General features: G+C 33.7%; 2 protein-coding genes across 4 annotated transcripts; one reads left to right on the top strand and one right to left on the bottom strand.

Annotated features, from left to right (window-relative positions):
* The first annotated feature begins 455 nt into the window (after window positions 1-455).
* Window positions 456-8325, top strand: LOC108693746 (protein pellino). 3 transcript variants are annotated; one of them, XM_018202859.1, is made up of 8 exons: window positions 457-803; window positions 4336-4526; window positions 5865-6047; window positions 6132-6363; window positions 7015-7221; window positions 7301-7588; window positions 7661-7992; window positions 8126-8325. In XM_018202859.1, exons 2-8 carry the CDS (start codon window positions 4492-4494, stop codon window positions 8250-8252), a joined length of 1404 nt encoding a protein of 467 aa, XP_018058348.1. In that variant the 5' UTR covers window positions 457-803; window positions 4336-4491; the 3' UTR covers window positions 8253-8325. The 3 variants fall into 3 exon arrangements, with proteins under 3 accessions (XP_018058350.1, XP_018058348.1, XP_018058349.1); XM_018202860.1 differs by lacking the exon at window positions 457-803 and adding an exon at window positions 1285-1328; XM_018202861.1 differs by lacking the exon at window positions 4336-4526 and having other exon boundaries at window positions 456-803.
* A 480-nt stretch (window positions 8326-8805) lies between these two features.
* LOC108693623 (60S ribosomal protein L32) lies at window positions 8806-10456 on the bottom strand. The gene is made up of 4 exons (XM_018202657.1): window positions 10386-10456; window positions 10088-10206; window positions 9703-9855; window positions 8806-9017 (listed from the first exon to the last, which is right to left on the bottom strand). The coding sequence occupies exons 2-4, from the start codon at window positions 10178-10180 to the stop codon at window positions 8859-8861; spliced, it is 405 nt and encodes a 134-aa protein (XP_018058146.1). The 5' UTR covers window positions 10181-10206; window positions 10386-10456; the 3' UTR covers window positions 8806-8858.
* Window positions 10457-16459: the final 6003 nt, after the last annotated feature.

Here is a 16459-nt window from a genome sequence, read left to right as displayed (position 1 = left end):
TCGACTCCATCGCCCCTGCTAAATCGCTATTGCTGTCGCGCGATGTACAAAATGTGCAAAACAAACGTATAATTAGCGACGATCGAACGGACCAACGGGAGAAGTGGAGTAATACTGTGAAAATTAGAGCAAGTTAGAGACAGATGCGAAAAGGTGTCGCAAGGCGGAATTCGGTGTTGATAATCGATATGACACTCGCGTAATTCTCGCGCGATCATGGGTCGCTGTCCTGCCCGAAGATCGTCGTCGTCGTCGTCGTCGTCGTGGTCGTGGTCGCTGCTGTTGCCGCTGCCGCCGCCGTCGTCGTCGTCATCATCGTCGTTACCCTCCCCATCTTTGTCATTGTCGCTCATAGTAAACACGATAGATTGCGACGATCCGACGAGGCTGGAACAGTGAACGGGGTGGGGAGGTGGTGCGTGTTTCATTAACGTACATATCATCAGTACCTACTCGCAATCAGAGAACTTCTCGTTAAAGAAAAGGAGAGAGGCAAGGTGGAATAGTGCCGCTGCGTCTTCCGAGAATATTTCGGACATTATATCGAAGGAAAAATTCAAGTGATGTGCTTCCTATTTCCTCGAGTAGACAAACTGCTTGGTTTATAAATTAAACTGTGGCATTGCTATAACAACCTTCCATAGTAGAAAATTTAATAAAGAAGGAACGGAAAGAAAAACAAAAAGGACATTCGGAGGAGAGGACAGAGGAGTTCTCCTCAATCATAATTCGTCGCCATTCTCGTTGCCGGAAATCGGAGCAGAGTCGTTTTCGAATGCGGAGAGTAGCACAATGGTGATACGGTAAAATGATCTGCCATTTATTCTTGTAGTCTTCCTAAAACTGTAAGAATGAGAGAGAGACCGAGAGAGAGAGAGAGAGAGAGAGAGAGAGAGAGAGAGAGAAAGAGAGAGAAAGCATCCTCCTCCCTCCCCTTTTCTCCTCCCCCCCTCTTCCCCGCACGGTCGATAGTACCGCACGGACAATCGTGTCACACCGATCGACGTGCCGCAGTGCACCGTGTGATTTCCCTATCTGCAACCGATACTGCGTCATTGATGCACGTATAAACATGCGTATATATCTATACACACTGACGTGGGGCATCTGTGTGCGCCAGATATTTACGAAACACACAGAACATATTCACGACCTTGCTGCGTTGCGTCTCACAAATCAGTAACATTATCTTTGGGAGAAGCGGACTAGTGTAGTGATATCGACTTCGATTTACATGAGATTGACGAGATTGCTTTTCCTTTCTTCTCACTCTCGATCGACTACCTTGGCTTTTGTCCGTGCATCGCTTCTGAGAATCTCACTAGGAGGTGCGCGTTAGTCAATATCTCGTCGACGCGAGAACCGCGTCGACGAGATTGTTTCACCAGCTCGCCCGATATTATATATTTTGAAAGTCTCCTTGGTCACGCACACTCGCATATTCCTCTTCCTCATGACCACCTTGCCTTTCTCCTCTTCCGTGAGAGTAGCTTGCATACGCACCGTTTCGAAAGCACAGGAAAGCTGACAAGAGCAAAATGCAATCGTTAAAAATCCATATTAGAAAAGGCATTTGAAGATTGCGAACTGAAGATTAGTACTTAACAGTTGTCAGATAATTTTAATTAAAATTCCATTCGATTCTGTGATTGATTTCTAATTAAAAGTCAAATGATTAGAATGAAATGGATTAAAATTAAAATTACTTGGTCAAATTATAATCTTCAATTGTGATTGAACCAGAATCCAAGAAAGAAGAAACGGAAAATAAAATGAAAATTATCTGCTCTGTTAAATTCTCATTTTTAATTTATTGCAAAAAAAATTCAATTAATTAGAATAAAACGGATTAAAATTAAAATTGCTTAATTGATCAAATTCTAATCTTCGATTTGCAATCATCGCAATTCCGGCACGAATACGCAAAAGAGAATTTCACGAGATTTGAAGTAAAAAAAAGACAATCTTCATTGTCTAACAGTGAAAGAATTGAGAGGAAGTGTTGGCTGAAAAATCGTAGATAGCGCGGTTGACGACGACAGTAGCTTTATTCTCGAGTGTGATGGGCGAAATATGTATAAATCTTTTTAGGCCATCGCGTCGACGATGTAACGTGGTGGTACGGCACTGTTCAAGTTGTTGCGAAAGATGTGTATTTATCCTGCGCGCGATAAACATGTTTTGATCGTAGTTTGAAGTTTCAATATCTGCTGACACTTATTCTTTGCAAATGACGACTCGCACACGAGTGCTAATTATTTGCTATTGTTGAAACTGAAAGTTATACCTTTCGGCATGACCTTAATCTCTAAAACTCTGTCGAACCAGTCGTGAGACAGAATAACGCATGGAATAATGAAGAATTCCCGTAAAATTGCTACATGTTTGTAAATTTTTAATTGTAATGGAATCAAGGTAATTATTTATATAATAGAGCCTTTTCCGAATTTTAATATTTCTTTTCTTGCAATTTTGATAAAAATTTTTGCTGCGACTCTAACAGTGACAATCAATCGAAGGAAGTCGGAAGTGTGTAATCTATCTATTTTTTTAAGTGTTTATTTCCAATAACTTTTTACGAATCTTCCGACATTATAAATATATATGGCCCTTAAAAGTGTGTGTATTGAATTTATTTATTAAATCTTTGCCTTACTATAAATAAATGTATTTACAATATAAAAATATGAAACTAAAAATAATGAAACTGAAAAGATTAGTTACACAGATCTCTATGCGAGATAGAGCGTGTACTGAATATATTTATTATTCTCTGCTTTAAAATATAAAATTCTGCATTAAAAATAAAAATTCTCTGCTTTAAGAACACAAAATTATATAAGAAAATAATTTATATCTTTAAAGTGGAGAATTTATGTTTTTAAATGAAGATTAATACATATATAACATATACGCATGTACTAGTCATATTTAGGACTAAAATCAGCTTTTCTAAGAGCTAAATATAATTATGTAAATCGGAAAATCCGAAAAGTTATATTGGAAATAAATAATTAAAAAATAAATAATTAAAAAAAATGAGTATATATTTTTCGATCTCTCCCAGTTAATTATCACTGTTAGAGTTGCAACAAAGATTTTTATCAAGATTTTTTTTTGCAAGAAAAAACTAAAAATTCAGAGAAAGCCCTATAATATATAAATAATTAATTAATATAAATAATATAAATAATTAATTAATTTGAGAATAGTCTCCTACTTTTATTTTGCATTAATATTTATCCCAATTCTGTAACTCTTATCAGCAATGCCATCATTACATTGTTGTTTTATCATATCATCATATGTCGCATTGTCGTCGCAGATATTATATGTAGAAAAAAGCTATGCAAAACGACAATGTAACAAACTGTCGTAAAAGTGTAAATACTAGAATACACAGTTTCTGATAAGTTGAAATTTGTTCTTCCCTATTCCTATTGCCTGTATTTTATATCCCAATTAAGAGTCACTTTAACTACATATCGTATTATTAATTGTTGTAATTTATTAGTATTTTTGTATGTACATATGTTTACTTATATTTTTTTGAAAAAATAAGGGAAAACTATTGTAATTGAGTTTTATTTTTTCATTGTCAAGATATAAAAATCAGATGACTATTCTCGGATTAATAGAATTTCTAAAAAAATCTTGTTGACAAATTTGTAAAATATTATTGTAAAAGAGTTGATGTTTTGCGATTCCTCATTATTCCAATTAATGTGGCTTAAATCCGTCGAAGGAAATTATTGTATGGGCTTTTTAATGTATATTTTTAACAGCATGCTAGTAAATAGATGTATGTGTGAGAAGCTCGACATTTTTAGTTTCATAAATTACTACTTATTGCACTTTATTTTAGCTAAAGCTATGTATGGTATTGTAGCATTTTCATAATGCGTATAAATATACAACTGAATTAACAGCAGTCGTAATAGCCCATTTATGTGTAGGTATCTAGAGAGAAAATTTGAGGATGATTCGGTAGGAATATCCGTATACAATTCATGAAAGATCTATTTAGAAATAACCATCAGACAAATTTAAAACAGACTCAAAGAATTTTCGACACGCTAAAGTTAATTTGATTTCTAGACTTATTTAGTATCGAAGCATACAAATTATAGGAATAACGGTGTATCGCGCAAGAGTTAAAAGAATTGAAAGTAAAATGTCCTCTTTGTTAACAATAGTTATTACGAGGCAAAGATTACGTACGCACTTTCACAGATATGGAAAATTTGATTACGCAAAAAGTTACGTCGGCAACTCATCCTGCGAACAGAGTCCTCAGTTAATTATGATCTTTATATTGAATGTTTCTCATTGCAGATCATAATTACCAATTCGCAGCTTGCCACGTGCAAATGCAATTGCTCAGATTTGTCTGCAACCGCGTGAAGACCCTTAAGACTGCCCGTCTCCTTACCAAGTACCCTTTCAAGTACCATGTGGAAGTAGTAATCTATAAATCCCACTGAAAGGAGGATGCCAGTAACTAAACGCATTCCATACCCTTCGCGGTAAGTAAGCCTACGGTTTACACATTAATGTAAGCCACAAAACCATCTATCTTCTCTATCACGTACGGCTTGTGTTCAAATGGTAATTTGGATTTTCTTATAGAACGTACCGTGTATAAGAAACACGCAGCCTTCCGTTTATGTGAAAACGAAAATAAAACGCGCTTTTGTAAACAATTACTTTGTAGAGAAAGTTAAAGAGAGACAGATCACCTGTACATAGTGTACATTGTATCAAGAGCTTCTTTCATTTGTAAATTGACAATCGAAATGCCTCGTTATTATCATTAATAAACAATGCAAAATATTGAAGAAAGCGTATCAAATTCGTTCGTTTGACAAATCAACTTGATGCAAATATGTATTAATAACATTAAGTCACCTCGCTCGATATAAAATATTTAAACTTTGCTGTACAGTTACAGGTATATCTGATATCTTTTTGCTTTTGGGATCAGAAAGTATTTCCAGTTACAGACATCCTTCTGTTCGACGTTTTCATTATCGTTATTAACATATTAATTCCACACATTTTAATCTCCAATGAAATCTCCTTTTCCTTGGTGGAAGCTATAATTATATAAGATTAATGAAACATTTAGGGAATGAGAATAATTTGTACAGTTTTAACACAACATGTATTGTAACGCAATATATAATTGCTATATTATATTATATATTCATCCTCCATTTTACTCTTATGATCTCCTGACTAGGGCTATTATGACTGCATTGTTTCTATGAGGATTTATTTTTCTTTTCTGTAAAAATCTTAATGAAATGAGAATTATCATTGCTTTACGAGCTTAATAAGTAAAATTCATAATACTCGCTATAATTGATTCTTCTGTAAATTAGTTGTTTTAGAAAAAATTAATGTATGTATGTATGTCTTACTTAGTTGTTTGTCATATTATTCTATAAGAGATGATATACTACTATCATTATTTCTCTCAGCCAAAAGTATTAAAAATCAAAATAAAAACAGAAATTATAATAATTACTTCAATAAGAGAAATTCTGATGATTTGTGAAGTTATTAAATGTCCTGGTTAAATTTGCAAAACTGCAAATAGGAGATAAAATTTATTTCTGAATTAATTTTAATTTGATAGAAATTTAATTAACGTTTAACTATCGAAATTTAATATTGAAAAATATTTGTAATCAAATATATCACAACATATCTTGCTGAAGTTTCGTTAGAAGAAAGAGATCGTTCCAAATTCATCAGAGAAACTGTTTATTATCGTCAAGAATAAAGAAAAATGGTAGTGGCACATCACTCTACGTATACATAGATATGAACAGTTCATTATACCGTGTATTTTACATTAGATCCGACGGCGGTAGTAGCGAGAGCCCCTTGCTCGTGGAAGAAGGTGAGACAGTCGGTGCACCTCACAGTCCACGCAATATACACAGTCACAGCCATTCACATGGCAATCCACACCGATCTCACAGTTATCATCATGAAAAGCCCAAACAATTAGTGAAATACGGTGAACTAGTTATACTTGGGTAAGGATTCCCAGCAAATAAAATAGATAATGTAAAAAGAATAGAAGGTTAATGACTAATGAATCTTTCTGACGACTTTCACAGATATAATGGTTACCTTCCACCTGGTGATAGAGGAAGAAGGAGAAGTAAATTCGTATTATACAAAAGACCCGTGCCAAATGGTGTTAAGCGTAGCAAACATTACATCGTTAAAACACCCCATAGTTCGCAAGCTATCCTCAACACAAAGCAGCACTCGATTTCGTACACACTTTCTAGAACACAGGCTGTTATTGTCGAATATACAGAAGATGAAAAAACGGATATGTTTCAGGTAAGCCCGAAATATTTTGTGGACTACAGAGTTATTATACCCATAGTATGTATGTCCACGATACATACCCTCTATTGCAAAATTTCTAAATTTTATTTAAAAATTTCGTTTTTTATGAGATTTTTGTAATTTTATTTATTAATTATTCAAAATACATTTTACTAAAGTAATAGTAATACAGTCTTTATAGTAATTGTATATAATTTTTAAATATCTCTTAATATGTGAGAGAAAATGACCTCCATCGAAATATTCTGTATTTCGCAATTTCCGAAATTATTAAAATGTTGTCCTTTCAGCTTCATTTTCAACTTGGAAAAAGAAAATTAATCATAAAAAGCTATATCAGGCAAATGTGATGGATGATCAAGCTTTAAGACTACGTGTTTACTCTTTGTTCCATTAATTTTCTTGATAAGTGTCAAAAACGTTCTTTCACTTTTAACGTCACTGCAAATAAATAATATAACGTAGAAAAGTGTAACTCTACAGAGTTAGAAATAAAATTTCATAGAAAATAATTCCATACTATTTCAATAGATAGCTTTAGTTAAAATATAGTCTGTAGAAATAAATTCGGAAATTTTTGAGACAGACCCTGTATGGAGCTGTGCGCAGCAATGTATATATTTAAATAATATATATTCGTAGATCGGTCGTTCGTCCGAATCGCCTATCGATTTTGTAGTGATGGACACATGTGCGGGCAGTGGTGATGGTGGTCCCGCTAATGAAGGACGTGTCGCTCAAAGCACTATCAGCAGATTCGCTTGTCGGATCCTGGCAGATCGATTGGATCCCAGAATCGCTAGAATCTATGCTGCAGGCTTTGATAGTTCAAGAAACATTTTTTTAGGGGTGAGATTCGCAATCTACGATTAACTGGGTGACCTGATACACTTTTGGCAAAAGTAACTTAATAAATATTTTTACATAGGAAAAGGCAACTAAATGGCAAGAGAATCGCGAGATTGATGGACTTACGACAAACGGAGTCCTGATAATGCATCCGCGGGGTCAATTCTGTGGTGGCGAGGCGCAATGTGGTTTCTGGCGGGAAGTTAGTGTAGGCGGTGGAGTTTTCTCGCTCAGAGAAAGTAGGAGCGCTCAACAGAAAGGCAACGTTGTAGAGGACGAGAGCAATATTCTACAAGATGGTACTCTGATTGACCTCTGTGGCGCCACTTTACTTTGGCGGTCGGCCGAAGGCCTCGCGAAATCTCCGGTAATTTACATCGTCTTTAGAAAAATGTATAAAATCATAGTTTATATTGCTAAATGCATATTTTTTTCTCAGACAAAACAAGATCTAGAGGAATTAGTTGATGCTATAAACGCCGGCAGACCGCAATGTCCTGTAGGCTTGAACACATTGGTTATACCACGTAAAGCAGCTTCGGATTCGACGCAGCAGCAGCCATACGTTTATCTTAAATGCGGTCATGTACAAGGACATCATGATTGGGGTCAGGAAAAGGATAAAGTTACGAGAAGGTGTCCCATGTGCCTTGTCGCAGGGGCGGTAGTAAAACTGTCTATGGGAATAGAACCTGCCTTCTACGTAGACTGCGGACCGCCCACTTATGCATTTAGTCCCTGTGGACACATGGCTACAGAGAAAACTGTCAAGTTAGTAACGCGCGTCTATTGCTAATTATTCACACTTTTGAAAATAAGTTATATAGATGTTATAAATCTTTCAAATATATACTCTCGTCTCTCTCCATTTTCCTTATTTATCGTTTATTCTTCTCTTTTGCAGATATTGGGAGAAAGTAGCCATTCCACATGGCACAAATGGCTATATCGCGATCTGTCCCTTCTGCGCGGTACCGCTCGAGGGAACGCCAGGATATGTAAAACTAATTTTTCAGGATAATGTAGACTAAAAATATAAAATAATGGTAACATGTAGAAATTAATAACTTCTTAAGAAATATAAGGATTATTGAACTCAATGAAGAGAGAGGAAGTTTTTCTCGTTGTTAATCATTTCTTGGCTTAAACAGATTATCCACATCAGATGGGTTGATAATACCCCTTAATTAAAAGTTAGATGGAGTGATAATCTCTAAACGCGAGAAACGCGTATATGAGGTACAGGTGAAATTGAATCCGGATCAGAGTCGATTATGAGTCGATCATTTGGGCCATATCATAATGTTGCACAGGGTTTGTATGTGATAAAAAAGCTGCACGATATTATAACACTATAGTTACAACAGTTACAGTCGTTAAAAGTTACAGAATAGACTCATTATGTAAAACTGTTCGCGATTAATTAATAATTAATTGATCAATAACAGTAAATTTCGTCAGAAGAAATTTTGTGATGTTAAAACTTATTACTTTTGTATACAAAAATTTTTTGTAAGTAAAAATTCTGATATTGTACATTTACCTAAAACTGAAGATATTACTAAGAAATGAAAGAAAACTAAATACAAGAAATAAGTTTTTAATATTTTATTGCCAAAATACACGAAAAGTAATGCTTACTCGTTCTCTTCCGAACGTAAGCGTGCACTGGCATTTGTTACACGTATCGAAAGTTGTTGAGCACGCTCGACAATGAGTTTCCTCTTCTTACTGCTAACAGCATGTGCAATCTCTGCACAAAACTTGCGATTTTGCATCATTAAAACTTCAAGTTCCTGTAAAAAATAAAAAAAATCTTTTTGTTCATTTTGTCAAGAAATCCATAAATAGAATATGCAATTATGCAGAAGATTCAGACAACACATTTGTTTATGTGTAATAATAATTCTAATTTGTATAAAATGTCCTTCAGATTCGATTTTATTGAAAACTATGTTTAAAAAATTTTTTTAAATTCAATTCATGGGAATTTTAATAAGTAATTCATACTAAATAATTTTGACAATTTTTTCAATATATACATTATTATATACATTATATCTCAGATGATATCAATAGAATTAAATAATTGCAATAGATGTCTTCAAATTTAATGTACATTACAATGTTTGCAGGATTGAAGAATTAAACACAAATATTTTGAAATATAATAATGAAAAATTTTTGAAATATTTGAAAATATATATATTCATATTTGTATGTTCCATATTATAAGAGAAGAAAACGATCATGATAACAAAAGAGAGTTAATATTAAATAATTTTGAATACTTTCCATTTAGTGATATAAATTGACAAATATTATTTTGTTTCTTAACATTCAATGAATAACAACGAACATTTGTGTCAAATTATGTCATCAAATAGAAAAGCATTCTTTAATAATTAATTGAGGCGTCATTTTATATATATATAAGATCTCAATTAATTGAGTTTTAAGAATTTTTGAAGTGACAGTTACCTTTACATTATGTACAAGGACCTTGCGGAAACCAGTTGGCAACATGTGACGCGTTTTCTTGTTACTACCATAACCAATACTAGGCATCAAGTATTGGCCCTTAAAACGCCTGCGGACTCTATTATCGATACCTTTTGGTTTACGCCAGTTGCGCTGCAAAGTGTATGCGACATTATATATATGTATAGATATACTTTTTAAATTATTTTATAGTTAATCCGAAAGATCAATCTCGGAGAATAAAAGTTTAAGTAATTAACAAATATATAACGTTTTAATAACAGTGTGCAAAAATTAATACTATAATATACAAAGTGTAGGCAATATAACCAAACTTTACAAACATGCTCACTCGATTAAAAAGGATAAAACAAAAGATACTCACTTTGAGTTTATTATATCTATCACTCTGATGCCTAATAAACTTCTTTGTTCTTTTTTTCACGATTTTGGGTCGATAAACTGGTCGAATAGACATTTTGAGTTCTGCTTAGCAGTGTATCACTGAAACAACAGATAGTAATTGAGTCACTCCAATCATAAATGTTTTCACTTATACCTCATGCCTAAAAATATTGCACTTTCGCACTCCAGAAAATCATCAATAATTAATCAGTTATTACATTACGTTTGCGTTATTAATGATTATTTCAAAAAATGCGGATTCTCCATACGATACATACCCGCTGCAAATATGTCGAAAAACAGAAAGGCAGAAAAAGATTTTGCCTACTGCGCGCCATCTACTGCATACTGGACGTGATTAGGGTGCGATCACGTGTAGCGCAGTATGCGATAAGAGATAAGGTACATTTTCACGAGCCGCTCAAACTGCACAAGCTGTGTTCTAAAATTCACTGCGAGCGAATAAGCATTAGTTTTTACCTGGATCCAACCAATCATGTTTAATTGCTTCGGAAGCACAGCTGTACAACGAGATTCTCTAATAGCGTTTTCAAGCGGATTTGCTTCCATTTAAATTGGATAATATTCTATTATTAGTTGATATAACATATTTCATCAATAGGAGAGCATTTATTATTAATCCAACCTAAGTTGGTGCAAATCCGCTTGGGTCGAATATGCCATAAATGTTTTATCGATGATTATCGATCTATCGTTAACTAGAGTTAGATAAATCGAATAATATAAAACATAAGATACAAGAAATTCAATCAATCCGAGTTCTTTATTTCATGGAAAGGAAGAAAACACGAAGGATTTTGATTGATATATTTTCTTAAGCTTGCATTTTGAAATTAACGCTTCATATTGGCTGTCGCAACAAACTTGCGATCAGCTTGCAACTAATGTAAAACCGATTTTAGTTGCAAGTTTGCGATCGACTTGCAACTAATGTAAAACCGGCTTTATGTAGAAAAGAACCAATGGCTTTCTGTGTTCAATAGAACACAACAGTTTTGCAACCGTTTTATGATTATCTGTTGAGATAATGGCCTCCTGAAAACGCTTGCAGCGCGGCAAAATGAAATGCGGCAACCAATGAACACATTAGAAGCTGTAAGTTTATTGGCTACCGCATTACATGTTGCCGTCTCTAAATCGTCTAAGGTTGACTTACGACGCTCATTTTCAGACGTCTAAAAGTCTATAGTCGACTCAGAGTCGACTTTGTGCTGTTAGGGATATAAGTAGAATGAGAAATGATCTTATGACTCCTACACACTGGACGCTTGCTGCGCAGCAAAATGTGATGTGATAGCAAATAAGTTCCTAATGTGTTTTAGTTACCGCGTCTCATTTTGCCGCGCGGCAAGCACATCCAGTATGTAGAAACCATTATCCTAACAACAACACAAATGTCGATATATCGACAAGTTGATTTTGCTAAGTCAGGCCTTTAGAGTCGACTGTGTAAGTCGATTTTGTACAGATGTCCTTCTAATATCGATTTTGGGATATCAAGTGCGATTTACGCTCACAAAGCTTAAATGTGGAATCATTTCGTCTTTGTTGTTTAACTATAATTAAATAAGGATGAATGCTGCTGATGAGCGTTGTGGACATGAATCAGACCACAGCCTAGAATAGTTGACTTAAAGTCGACTTATAGTCGTCTTTAAAGTGAGACATTATAATTTAAAGACATCTCCAAGTCATTTAAAGTCGATATTGGAAGGATGTCTGTACAAAGTCGATTTACAGTCGACTCTAAAGACTTGACTTAGCAAAGTCAACTGTCGATATTTACGGACGTCTATTTTTCAGACGTCCAGAAGCTATAGTCAATTTAGAATCGACTTTGTGCTGTTAGGATAGTCGTATAATGTCCCACTTTAAAGATGACTGTAAGCCGACTTTAAATCAACCATTCTAGACTATGGTCATGCTCATGAACAGCATTCATCCTTGTTTAACTATAGTGAAACAACAAAGACAAAATGATTTCGCATTTAAACTTTTATGAGCGTAAATCGCACTAGATCTAAAGTCGATATTGGAAGGATATCTATATAAAGTCGACATAAAGTCGACTCTGAAGGCCTGATTTAGCAAAGTCAACTTATAGTTGATATATCGACGTTTGTGCTGTTAGGAATACTTCAGATCTAAAAGTATTATCATACTTTAGATCTAAAAGTATAATCAATGCAAAGAGAACTTCCAACAGTTGCAAAATAAACATTCTCTGAACGCAGCCAATCATATTAAAGAATCACCGAGAACAGTCAATACTTCTCTTGTCCGCCGCAGTGCGGCGCTTTGAGAGGCGATTTCGCGCTTCTTTTGTTATTTCAAATGCGCTTTGCGTTGGTTGGCGAGTGCATTATCGCGGACGATCGTGGAGTAGAAATCATTCGAATCACGTCTGCGCGTTTAATAAGTTCGCGATCACGATCGATTTTCAGAAGCGCATCCGGTCGAGATGTTGCCTCGCGAATATTTTTTCCGAATTGAAACGTACAAGATAGTGTGCATGGCGTCGTCTCGTCATCGTGCCGCGCGTGTCGAACGTCATAACGAAGATGCCGTGCGATGACATCCAGTCTTGAATGGTCTTGGAATCGACGGGATCCAGAAAACATCCGCCATCGAATCCTTTTCACAGCGAATAACATAAATGACCGTTGCCAGGTAGACGCATTACATTCTGAAATTAACACCATTAATATTTTCGCTGGAGTTTGATCGTACTTGTCTTTCGCGTATCGAAGCTTCGATCAATCGTTAACTTAATTGAAACTGTTTAAATTACAAATCATACACAAAGTGTAATTAAAATTTCAACCATTGGAAATTAGAATGACAGATCTATAGTTCCAATTGCTTATTTAGGTACATTTTCATATGTTGCTAAAATAAGCAATTGGAGTGACAGATTTTTCGCTCGTTATTCAGCGGCTGAAATTTTGTAGTTTTAACTACAAGCGTCAAATGCTCAAATACTATTATGTGCTGATATATTATACTTTTGTCGACCATGTTGATCACCATTGACTGCAAATATACTTTAATATAAAAAATATAATTTAATTTATTCTTTTTTTTATTGCTGAGCCAGATAGAGGATTCAATGCAATCAGAATAATCTAATAACTTTAATTCAGCGTATTAATATCACAAATACATGAAAAATACAAACAATATATCCAATCTGTCGTTTAAATATCAAATTTAACGCTTTTTGCTCTTTTTCATGTATAAAATTATCACTCTAATAGTTTTGCTCCAAAAGTCGTCATCTTTTTTGTCGCTGAAATGGCTAGTTTGAACAGCTCGTGAAAATGCACTTTTTTTTAGCAACAATGTGAAATTGTATCTTTATTAAAGGTTGTGTTCCGATAGCTGTGTCAGAAATATTCTTTTGAATTGAGTTACGAGGTTAGTAACGTTGTAATTAATATAACTTTAGGCGCTTAGGCATATTTTCGTTATCCAACTAGAAGTGACCGCGGCTATTTTCGTTTAAGTCCTTATGAAGTCTAAATCCACTAAGAATAAAATGATTTGTAATATAATCCTGAATCGTGATTAGCACATGCTATGTCAAGATGATACTGCAATATCCAGATGTTAGAAGATCCAGAAAACTCAGGGCTTCTAGTGTATGGTAAACTAGGTAAGTATATTAGAAACATTTAATAAAATTTTGTATTCTCAATTTGCCGTCTAATAAATTTTACTCTATTTTCAGACAATTCTGTTTTGTTTGTCCCAAACAATGAAAAATACATCAATTCCTGCCACATGTGCATCTTAAACAGGAGTCTGATATATTATAGACTTGTCATCCTGATAAAAAGTCTTGACAGACATAACTCTATAAGGAACTGTTTGGCTTCTACAAAAGCGTCACATTTCAAAATGGGCTTTGTAGGACCGAATATAGGATTCCTTTATTTAATTAAATTTATTCTCCTTAAATAAATTCCAATCTCAATGTCTAATCTGATCCAGACTAGTCCAGTTTAATTCGATTTTAGCTTTTAGTGTTTAGATTTGTTTCCAGAAAAATAACCTTTATCAAGAAAAAGGGTGAATCCTTTATTTTTCTTAAGATTATGTATTGCTACTTTAATGTTTGACAAGCAGATAATACATAATAAAATATAGAATAGGAATGTTCTCTTTCTTTCTCTCTCTTTTTCTATGGAAATACATTTAGAAGAAATAAAATATTTTTAAGATAATTATAATAAAAAAATGTTTTTGTAATCATTATAATAAGAGAAATGAATATTTTTATAATAATTAAGGCGGGAATTTGTAGCACATAAAGAATCAACAATACTCGACGATATTATAATAGTGAATAATTTTAATAACGATGAAAATTATGTACATATTTACAGGCTTGTAAACACTTATTCGTAGTATGACACGTAAGGGTCTTACTATTACTTCGTATGAAACTCTTTTTTACTCGATTAATGGATATAAACTTAATGTTTCGCGCGGATCACGCAGCTGTTACTTTCGCGCCTCAACGAGCCTCACCGCACTCGAAAATGCATTGAAAAATACTTTCGCGTTTATACGAAAAATATATCGAAAGAATATACTTCGAGCGTATCGAATGCTGTGTGTTTGATTCAGAAATAATAATGTAAGCGCCGCATGACTTATATTTTTATCCTGGAAAGAGTAAGAAATGTCCTAATTTTTTATTTAGCATCATCTTTTACAAAAAGAGAAATATATATCAAGAGATACGATTAAAAAGTATATATATATATACTTTTTAATTGTATCTCTTGATATATATCTCAAGATACAATTTTAAATCGCAAATTGAAAATAGATTGTCCTCTTGTTTTATACCCCTTTCGAAAGAAATAGTATATTAAACTTTATAGGTAATATAAAAAAGGATGTTAAAAAGAGATCGATTTTCGCTCATAAAAAGATGTAAGTGAAAAGTATATGTGTTTTTTTTTATAGATTTTTATAGACCTCCTAAATAATGTTAATAAAAAGTTCGGGATCGATAGGGAACATTTTGAAAATTGAACATGAATATTTAAAATTTCAATATTCTTGCTTATTTTTCAAGGTGTTCCACGAACTTTTTAATAATTTTATTTTATTAATTATTTAATCATATTCAGAAGGTAAAAATTTATTTAAAAAAATACTATTTTTTGCTTACATTCTTTCGAACAAAAGTCGAACGTTTTTTAATACTACTCTACTTTACTCTAAAAAGGGCAAATTTTCGCCTAAAAAGATATAAGTAAAAGAAATAATGTAGATTTTAATTTCAATTTCAAGATGTTTTCTATCGATCTCGAACTTTTCATTAACATTATCGTATTTAAGAAGTCAAAATCTATAAAACGCTATTTCTTTTACTTACACCTTTGTGAGCAAAAATCGGTCTCTTTTTAACATTTTTTTTGTTAAAGAATGCTTCCAAAAAAAGAAAAGAACAATATGCTTTTTTCTCCTTTATATATTTTCGCATAGAAGACTTATAAAATCTATATATAAAATAACGAATTCTCAGTTAACTCATCTTCTGTCATTTAGTCGCAGAATAAACTTCTTACTTGAATATATGTTTGGGAAAATACGTAAGAAAATCTGTCATTTTTAAACATATGAAAAATCAGTTCTTTTTACTGCACTCAATTTTTGGCTTTATTATAAGGCTTCGCCGTTATTTCTTTTCAGGATAAGCCTTGTAGAGTCAATGTTGCGGCGCCAAAAAATCGCCTAGATCTTTATTCTTTTCAGATATGTGTCAATTTTTTCTCGCTTTCTTTTCTCGCGTGAGCAAAAGCGATGGATCTTTTCTATTTTACAAGGGAAGTACACCATTTGTCGCGTTGAAAACGGAATTCCGTCAAATATTTGTGTCGCGTATTTTCCGCCGTGGGAAAACGCTCCGAGCAAGAGGCGCGTTTTCACGCTCAAGTGGGCGAGAAGGAGGAGGAGGAGGAGGAGGAGGAAAAGAAGAAGTAGGAAGGGAATGAGGATGAGAATGGAACATTATATGGAGCAACGCTCATATCGAGAAAATTTTTTTCTGTCATATAACTTTTTTTATATCAAGTACTCTCGTGGATATGTTCTATAGGCTTTGCTATATCGCGTAATACGAATTTCAATCACAATAACATTTTTCTTGTTTTTTTTTTGTTTGTGTAATAACATGTAACGCACCGTCCATAATGTACTCGCAATAACTACAAGTTCTTAGTCAAAATACGTTACAGGATCGAAATATATCCTACTGATGTAATTACGTATCGATCGACGCCAACAGTTGATAACACGCAGATGATGATTTTCC

The sequence above is a fragment of the Atta colombica genome, unplaced genomic scaffold, assembly GCF_001594045.1.
Source record: "Atta colombica isolate Treedump-2 unplaced genomic scaffold, Acol1.0 scaffold96, whole genome shotgun sequence".
NCBI classification, from domain to species: Eukaryota; Metazoa; Arthropoda; class Insecta; order Hymenoptera; family Formicidae; genus Atta; species Atta colombica.
The sequence above is the reverse complement of the archived record's forward strand: the minus strand, read 5'-3'. Positions and strand labels throughout refer to the sequence as shown.

Bases quoted from the DNA above. Each gene is read 5' to 3' on its own strand.
- LOC108693746 (XM_018202859.1), top strand. From the start codon at position 4,492: ATGCCAGTAACTAAACGCATTCCATACCCTTCGCG. The intron at 6,364-7,014 runs GTAAGCCCGAAA...ATATATTCGTAG, and splicing joins AAAAAACGGATATGTTTCAG to ATCGGTCGTTCGTCCGAATC. The intron at 7,993-8,125 runs GTTAGTAACGCG...TCTCTTTTGCAG, and splicing joins GCTACAGAGAAAACTGTCAA to ATATTGGGAGAAAGTAGCCA.
- LOC108693623 (XM_018202657.1), bottom strand. From the start codon at position 10,180: ATGTCTATTCGACCAGTTTATCGACCCAAAATCGTGAAAAAAAGAACA. The intron at 9,856-10,087 runs GTGAGTATCTTT...TACACTTTGCAG, and splicing joins ATAGATATAATAAACTCAAA to CGCAACTGGCGTAAACCAAA. The intron at 9,018-9,702 runs GTAACTGTCACT...TATTTTTTACAG, and splicing joins TCCTTGTACATAATGTAAAG to GAACTTGAAGTTTTAATGAT.